The 9,280-nt window shown below is 44.7% G+C and overlaps 1 protein-coding gene across 1 annotated transcript; it reads right to left on the bottom strand.

Moving 5' to 3' along the window:
* Window positions 1-6,219: 6,219 nt before the first annotated feature.
* Window positions 6,220-7,716, bottom strand: LOC123184163 (cytochrome P450 76M5-like). Its single transcript, XM_044596329.1, has one exon. It carries the CDS (start codon window positions 7,714-7,716, stop codon window positions 6,220-6,222), a length of 1,497 nt encoding a protein of 498 aa, XP_044452264.1.
* Window positions 7,717-9,280: the final 1,564 nt, after the last annotated feature.

The following is a 9,280-nucleotide window of genomic DNA, read 5'->3' as shown; positions in this document are numbered from 1 at the left end:
GTTTCTCTTTACTTCTTTACTGGTTTTCATAGTTTTGCAATTATTTTCATTTTTTCCTTTGTTTCTTTTTCCTATTCTTCCTTTTTAGATTTTCAAATTTTTCTGTTTTCCTTTCGGTCTATTGGTTTTCATTCTATATTTTCCATATATGTCAAGAATATTTTTCTAGTACACGTTTACCATTTTTTGAATACAAGTTCAATTTTTTAATACATGTCCAACATTTTTTCTAGACACATTTTTAGAAATTTTTGAAATGCTTGATAATATTTTTGAAATGCGACCATTGCTTCATGTGTTGAAATTTTTTCTGCACTCAAATACACCATTACATGATCTTTGTCAAAATTTGACATCTTCGAAAGTTTCAAATTTGAACGGGGGTTGTGGGGGCGAAGCCGCCTGGTAGAAAAAACTAGGCCTTATCCAAATAGAGAAGAGAAGAGCGAAACATAAAAGAGAAGAAAAAAGAGTTTTGCCATGTGCAAGAAATCCTGCACTCAACAAAGACCCTGCATTGTGGTTGGTCCAGAAGACCCTCCCACAGATCAAGCCTCCCCACCATCTGATTCTTCTGCATCTGACAATTGTCATCCTCTCTCTCTCTCTCTCTCTCTCTCTCTCTACACCACCAAGTACCACGCCGTGTGGGACGTTGCCACTAGACAATGCTTCCTTTCCTCACCCCACCGCCAACGCGGTTCAGAACTTCGCACCGCCACCGCAACCCAACCCCTCCGCCCCTGGCTCCTCGTCATCCCTATCTCGCCAGCACGCCTCCATGGCTGCCATTGTCCCCGTCTAGGTGGCCCTTGAGCCGTTCCGGGAGCTCGTTGTGGCCTTGTCCTCGTCGAGGTCGCGGGGAGGGAGGAGCCTTTGAGCTCCCATCGTTCCAGGCTTTTGCAGCACGCCATCGTTGAGATACAGTATCTACCTATGTTACTCCAAGACTAGCCACAATGGATAGTAACATAGAGTAGTAACATGTTCATGTTATTACTCTATGTTACTACCTCTATAGTGAGAATAACATATATGTGGTAACGTGCAACACTTTATTTATTAGCATATAGACTCATCTTGCCTTGATATGTGTGATGTTACTCATACTAGTAATAACTAGCTATATTACCACATGTCTCTCTTTCTTCATTTATTGCTTGCTACATCATCTATTTTATCTAGATATGTGTGATGTTACTACCTATGTTACTTCCATTGTGCGTAGTCTAACTCTATTTCTTTTCTTTAATTGTGTGTCATATAAGCATGTTTGCTAGTCTCAATTGCATGTTACCGGTTATGTTACCCCCACTATGGCCAGCCTCAGAGGCGGAGCCAGGATTTCTCGAAACCTAGGGCTAAACCTAAGAAGTTATTAATAACACTACTAGCTTGAAAAAAGTCAAATAGGACACATACCAATAAGAACATATTATACCATTATTCTGAAGTGTGTGGCCTAATAAACCTTTGCATTTCCTCATTTTCTTTCATACTAGATCTAGGCTGGTTGGACGTTGCTCCAAAAAAAGAATTAATTATCCGGGTCCTCTTCCTCACTGTCATCAAATAACAATGACTTGATTAAATTAATACTCCCTATGTAAACAAATATAAGAGCATTTAAATCACTACTTTAATAATCTAAACGCTTTTATATTTCTTTACGGAGGGAGTACAATTTAACGTCACCAATTTACTGATTTCTGATGATAAGAAGGAATTAATGGGCAAAAATAGATGATATGAAAAACTTATACCATTACCTAATGGACCAGCCGTTTGTGGAGATAAACTGATGGAGCAGAACAGGAGGCTACTCCAACGAGGCTACAGATTATCAGATTGAGATTCCGAGTACTAGCCGCCTGGGAGCGCGTCTGGTCGAGTCGAGCAATCGACGAGAGTTGGGGGGCGGCGGTGACGGCGGCGTGAATGAGATTACTTTTACCCTAATCCGATCTGGCGAGACGAGGGAAAGTGTCAGAGACTCAAAGCAAACTATGTGTGATGGCGATCTGGTGGAAGGCGCTAGCGATTCCTTTGAGCGATCGTCCTAACTGCGCTGGACCTCGGTTGGGATACATGTATGGCACATGGGCTGAGGAACGTCCAGCTGGGTTTGCATGCCTGGGGCTAGGCCGATATTACACTACAAACTCGAATTTTTTTGCTGAATGTATAGACTAAGAGTTGGGCCACGCCTGGGACTATAGCCCCTGTTGCCCCAGGCCCAATTCCGACCCTGGCCAGCCTCATAGGTACATGCATCCACATCAAACGACTGATTAACTGCGAGTCTTTAAAAATTATTATTTTAATCTTGGATACTTCAAAGTCTATACTACTCCCTCCATTTCAAAATATAGTGCGCCCGCGCTTCCCGAGGTCCAACTTTGACCATAAATTTAACCAACGAGACCAACTGCGACGGGAGAAAAAATATATAATTGAAAACTTCTTTCGAATACGAATTCACTGATATAATTTTTGGTTCTGCCCCAATCGGTCTTGGTAGTTAAATTTACGGTCAAAGTTGAAACACGGCGATAGAGGAAGCACTACATTGTGAAATGGAGGGAGTATAAATTTTGGCCCCTGATAAATGCACATGTGTGGCACGAACACATGGCAACTTCGAACGTTTCTATGGCAAGTTTAATGACGCGAGGATAACAACTTTAGACTTCTTTTCAGATGGCATTTTTTAGTTTTTTTTTCTTTTCGAATGACAAACTTTAGTTTAAAAAAATCAGGGCGAAGAGCTTCGTGCCACAAATGACACTTATTATTTGGGAAAAAAATTACCTTCCAGGAAGCTACCTTATTATTTAGATTTATTTCAGGATTTTCGGTGATGTGCGTTTAGTAGGAGGAGACGTTCTCGTCAACTACGAGCTGCCTACATTGATTTCGTAAAATTTCAAGATGATATGCCAGCTCAATCTCTCGAAGGAGCTCATAGGGGTAGGGTGTGCGTGTGTGCATTCATACGGGTGAGTGTATGTGCGTATATATTAGCGCTTGCGTTTGTACTGTGCTCAGAAAAAAAAGTACCTTATTACCATCAAATAGTCTCTACGTAAACATCACTGGTTTAGTGATTTAAAAATGTTAGTTTATAGAGGGAGTATATTGAAAACAACGTACAACATTGCCGTGTGAGACATGCAACCCAGCCATACGGTATGCACATTGGTCCAAGTCGAACACGAATGACTTGACCGCTAGCTCGAGCTGACTGTAACTCTCAGACTCTCCGTCAGGCACGGCTCTGCAGACTTCCGTGGCCACGGTTGGCCGTAACCCTCATACGTTTTAGACTACTAAGTGGCTTGTTTGGTAAGCAATCAACAAAAAATGCAATCATACGTTCTAGACTTGCATGACCAAGGTTGGTCGATTAACACATGGACAGAGGTGTGCACGACTATTTAATAGTCTGAAATTACGCGTGATTAGAATGATGTCATTTTGGATGCAAGATACTAATTTGTCTAACAAACCCGACTGATGAGTCAGCCGTTAAATCTCAATTTCAAGTGGAACATGTCGCATGTTCATCCATGTCATACTTGTGCAACATGTAACAATAAAGTTTGCATGCCAACTAGCACCAGCTTTATAAAGCCGTGCCATCAACTATTTTCAGCCTCTCTAGCTATGACCCTGAAGGGGTCCCGGAGAGGATTTGTAGGACGCAGGTCCAGGCGCACGCGAATCATGTGTCGTCGATCCGCACCAAAATTCGCGACATTGCTTATGTATTCACAGAGTTCCATTTTCGTTTATCTATGTAATGCCGCCATATATCATTCAGATATACCAGTTGGTGTAGGGCCTGAAACCTATTACGTGGGGTCCGCTGAAAGCCGAAAACGGGAAGGAAGGAACAAATATAGAACGGACGGGGAAACATAATTCATTAAGCTATTGTTGTGTTGTTCTTCTTACTTATTGTTTGTTCATATGTTTCTGTTCCTCGAAAAAGAACATGCATCCAGGTGTAACCACTGCTTCGATCGGAGGGCTTCGTAGATATGAACACCCGCAGCAGCATATTCGTACAAAAAGGTACATATTCGTTTGAATATGTTGGTTTTCATATGTAAAGGCAAGAGATAATCTTCTATATTGACAGATTGAAGGGTGTAAAGGCAAGAGATAATCTTCTATATTGACAGATTGAAGGGCTTCAAAGATATGAATGCCTGTAGAAGTATGCTGCTACAAAAAGGTACACATTCATTTGAAAAGGTTTGCTTTGTTATATATTTGGTTAAGATCATGTCTTGTCTAGTTGGGAAATATCATCGTTGATATTCATCCTTCTTCCTTGTTGTTGTTGTTGTTGTTGTTGTTACCGCTGGTTATCCCAGAACAACTTTTCTGTTCGACATATTGAGTTTGTCTAATACTTAAAGTAGAATGAACTAATCTTAGGATGCAGGTGGAACCAACGGCAGTAGATATATGTGTCTAAAATGCGTTTAAACAAGTTACAGTTATTGAAACTCTATTTTCTGAAGGTTCATTGGCAAGTTACTAGTAAGGCAATGCAATTGAATTAAAGAATCTTGGAAATCCTTGCAAACTACATATTATTATACCTATTTGTGTTTTTTGCCGGGAATACCTATTTGTGTTCTACCCATATGTAGCACTTTGTAATGCAATGCTATCTAATTGAGTAGTTCAATCCCTCGTCCCTCAAATTGAGTGTGTGAATTTATAAGTTGATGTAATCGTACGGGGACTATCCTAAAGTTGCTCTAAGTATATTTTTTGTTCTACAGATAGATCATGTTGTTTATTTATAAACAGAGCAAGTCATATTGCACAAGATCCACATGACAAAATTGTGAGCGATGATTCTCAGTATCGCACACAGTTCGTCTAATTCAATTGTGTGCCCATCAAGCATAGAATTCTTAGCAGACAATCCTATGTGTTATCACGAGTTAGCACACACGAGTTGCCTTTAAGAAACCATGTCCGAAACTTCGCACATGGTGCACATATTATTTAACATGTGTGATGCTCACCATCATGATAAACAAATCGTTTATTTAAATTGTTTGCCAATCAACACACATGATTCGAGCAGTTCAATTGTGCGCGTTATCCTTACTTATTACACGCATGTCCTTCAACTGAACTGTGTGCCCTATATTATACACGGTTCCTTTTTTAAATCATACTTGATGGATCTACCATCGCACACACACGTTTCTTTTTTGGAAACATTAACGTACACACATATGATAATATTGCAACTCACCCACGCGTCTGGATCACCGTCCAGTTAAGTTTGCACAAATCTTGACACACTGAGACAGTTTTCGCGTGCCACGTAGGATAAGACCGGTGTGTGGGCGTTGGAGAGGTCGCCCACACGCCCCACAACACGTGGTTGCCAGCTGCGCTGTGTGGGAGAACTAGTTTCTGCCCACACAGCCACCACCTAGTCCACGCGCGTGTGGGCGAACTGCTTTTCGCCCACACGACAGTCGTACGTTGTTGGATGGCAACTGCAGTTGCGCGTACATGACAACTAGGCAAACACACATGGCAACTATGATTCGTTTGCTCGATGGTAATTGCAGTTGCACGTATGTGGTAATCAGATAAACATACATGGCAACTGTGATTAACCACATATGGCAACTATTGTTTGACCATATGTGACAAGTAGTTAATCACACATGATAACTATGGTCTGATTACACACGACAACTATCATAAATTACACATGACAACTATAGTTAACCAAAACAGAGAGAGTTGCCATGCTTTTATAACCATATTTGGCATCCCGGATAACTACATCTGTCATTCTGGATGGCAACTAAACCGTCATCCAGCGGGTACCTAATGTAGCTGCGCCAGGACGTGTGGACATTTTGCTTCGTGCCACACGCGGGGTGGGGATGAGTAGTACTTGTTGGCGTGTGGCATGAAGTAGTTACGTCCACACGTGTGGGCAATTCTATTGTTCGCCGACACACAACCCATGTGGACTGCCCCCTACTTATGCCACACACGGTGTGTGGATGAATGCCTATTATGTCGCACGTGTAGTGGATATCGGTGTCCTTCTTCTTTTAACGTGTCCATCACACATTGTTCGATGTCGGTGTGTGATAAGTGTGTCTTAATTGCACTAGTCTACATTTGTATTTGTGTAAGACCGTTTTATCAATCATTGTACATGTCTTAGGTGATCACGACGGGCACGGCCTTGAGTGGGACAGCCATGACGTTGGCAGTGGTAAATCTCTCGCTCACGTCCAACTCCGCCGCGGAACCGCCGTCCGGTAGCCGCCACTCGAACGCGTGCAGCAGCGAGGCCAGGATGAACGGCACCACGCGCTCCGCCATCGGCACGCCGGGGCACAGCCGCCGGCCGGACCCAAACGGGATGAACTCGAAGGCCTTGCCCCGGAAGTCCACCACCTGGTCCGCCTTGCCCAGGAACCTCTCCGGGACGAACTCGTGGGATCTCTCCCACGCCGCCGGGTCCCGCATCATCGCCCACGCGTTGAAAATGACCGTTGAGCCGTTCGGCACGGCGTAGCCGCCGATCTGCACGCCTTCCTCCACGGCCCGGTGTGGCAGCAGTATCGCCGCCACCGGGTGCAGCCGCATAGCCTCCTTTACCACGGCTTGCAGGTACGGCAGGCTCGCCGCGTCGGTCTCGCCGATGGTCTCCTTGCCGCCAAGAGCATCGTCTATCTCCGCGCGGACCTTTGCCATGACGCTTGGGTTCCGAAGCAGCTCCGCCATTGCCCACTCTAGGGTGATGGACATGGCGTCGCTCCCGGCCGCAATGACCTCGAACACTATGGTTGTCAGGCTGTCGCGAGCCATCTTGCCTGTGGACAAGAGCTCGAGGAGCGAGTCCAGGAAGTCACCTTGCTTCTCCGTGGAGGCGTTGGCAGCTGCCATGCGACGGTCAATTATGCCATCCAATATGAGGAAGATTTTCTCGAAGCGTATCTCCGTCCAGCGACGCCATCCTTGCAAGTCGAGGGGTCCAAGGAAAGGGAAAAGATCGGAGACATTCGGCTTCGCGATCACCTCGATGAGGTCCTCAACGAGCTTCCGCACCCCCTGGGCCGACTGGCCGCCCATGTCGACCACGTCGACGGAGCAGAACGAGCTCGACACGAGGTTTAGCACGCCGCCGTACAGTGCCTGGCCGACGTCCAACTCTGTGCCGGCGCAGTCGCGGAAGTAACTCACCATGTCCCGCACCTTACGCTGGCGGACGTCGAGCGCCACGGCGAGGCTGCGCGGGGAGAAGACGTTGGTGGCCACGATGCCGCGCAGGCTCTTCCAGAGCGGGTCGGAGCTGGGCAGCCATATCATGGACCGGTCGGAGTGGCCGAGCGCGCGTGCGGCGTCTGGGATGGCGTGCGCAGCCAGCCGCCGGTCATGCTTCGTCAATGCCTCCCAAGCCGCATCGCGCGAGGACACGATCACGGCGGTGGTGAGGCCAAGCTTGAGCGTCATGACGGGGCCGTAGGCGCGAGCGAGGCGCGCGAGGGTGTGGTGGAGGTTGCCGCCGAGGCTGAGCACGTTGCCGACGAGAGGGAGCGGCGTGGGACCCGGTGGCATCCGCCCCGTGCCCGCACGGCGTGTGTGTGCCAGGCAGTAGAGGAGCGAGACGACCGCGAGCGTCGGCCATAACAGCCAAAGCACGATCTCCATTCGCTGGTTCGTGTGGTGCGGGTTGCTGAGGTGAGAGTCCGTCGTGGTATATTTATACCTGCTGGTATCTGCATCTAAGCGATATACGATGCACAACCCTGCCAGTGTACGTTGATTGAGGTTGCAACCCTGTATTCTCTTCTACCTATCAATGAAAAGATACACTCTTAAGTGTGTTCACGAAAAAAAATGTTGCACAACGGGTCAAGTCCGTATCACCGCGGAACAACTGCAACGTCCCGATGTGATCTATCTACTCCCTCCGTCTAAAAATACTTGTCATTGAAATGGATGTATCTAGATGTATTTTAATTTTAGATACATCTATTTTCATTCATTTTGATAACAAGTATTTTCGGACGGAGGGAATACTTGGTAATTCATCTGGTGACTTCACGGTCGCCAAAGAAGCTCCAAGTAGCATCAAACATTTCCGATGAGATCTATGGAGCTATTTTTCAGGAATACTTTCAATTTATTTATCTTTAATCATGACAGTACAACAAACGCTACAAATAATAAAAATTACATCCAGATTCGTAGATAACCCATCGATGATGTCACGGTGTCATATCGGAATTGTTGATACCCTGCTTTTTTCGTTGTACAATTTCTACTTTTTTTCGGGTTTGTACAATTTCTACTTGATGTGTTACATAAGCTAGACTTCAAAAAAAATATGAACACAAGCTGGACTTAATTTTGGTACACTGTTCAGCGGGGAGTGGTGGTTTAGTCAAAAACTACCGGTGAGACACGGAGCAGAAAAACCTTGCCGTTTGCTGACCGGAGGGTTGAATTTTGACAGAAGAGTAACAAAGGAATGGCGAGGGCAGTCAAGAATATTTTCTGGTCTTTAGCTCCAGGAATAATCAAGTTTGCTTTGCTTTCTACGTTCGGTGAGAAAGCATTCGTGCTTCGCGATATAACCAAAATATCGGCCTACACCGGTTATGCTTTTACCGCTGTTAGGAGTAAATTTTTTACATACATACTACAGTTAGCGCTAACTTGGATGACCTCACATCAACCCATCAATTTTGAATCCAAATCGGTATTTTCTTAGGAAGTTTCAGGAAGAAATTAGAATAAAGTAATATAGATTCATACAAAGGAAAATGTTCTCTATCGATGCTAACGTTATACCTAGAGGATAGGAATATAGAAAGAGGGAAAATCAAAATGAAATAAATTAAGAATAAAGCTATAACAAACAAGTCAAAGATAAAAGAGCTCGGGAAACTCGAAAACAATCCTTCGGATTCTCAAAGAATAAGGGGCAATGGGATTGATACCGAGAAATATTTCTTATTATTATAAGATGTGATTTGAACTGCATATGTTTGGCAATAGAACAGACTTCTCCTTTAATCATATCATAACTGGAAAATGTTCAATTAGAACATGGAAACGCTACTCTATTGGTCTTCGTTAGTATTCAGGGTGGAATGGAAGGCGAAGGCTCTCAAATGAGGAAAAGGATCCGTTCGAAAGAATTGACTGAGGAGCCGTATGAGGTGAGAAACTCATGTACTCTTCTATAAAGGGACAATAAGGGAGACTT

The sequence above is a fragment of the Triticum aestivum genome, chromosome 2A (genome assembly GCF_018294505.1).
Source record: "Triticum aestivum cultivar Chinese Spring chromosome 2A, IWGSC CS RefSeq v2.1, whole genome shotgun sequence".
Classification (NCBI taxonomy): domain Eukaryota; kingdom Viridiplantae; phylum Streptophyta; class Magnoliopsida; order Poales; family Poaceae; genus Triticum; species Triticum aestivum.
Note: the sequence above shows the minus strand (reverse complement) of the source record. Positions and strands in the feature narration are given on the sequence as shown.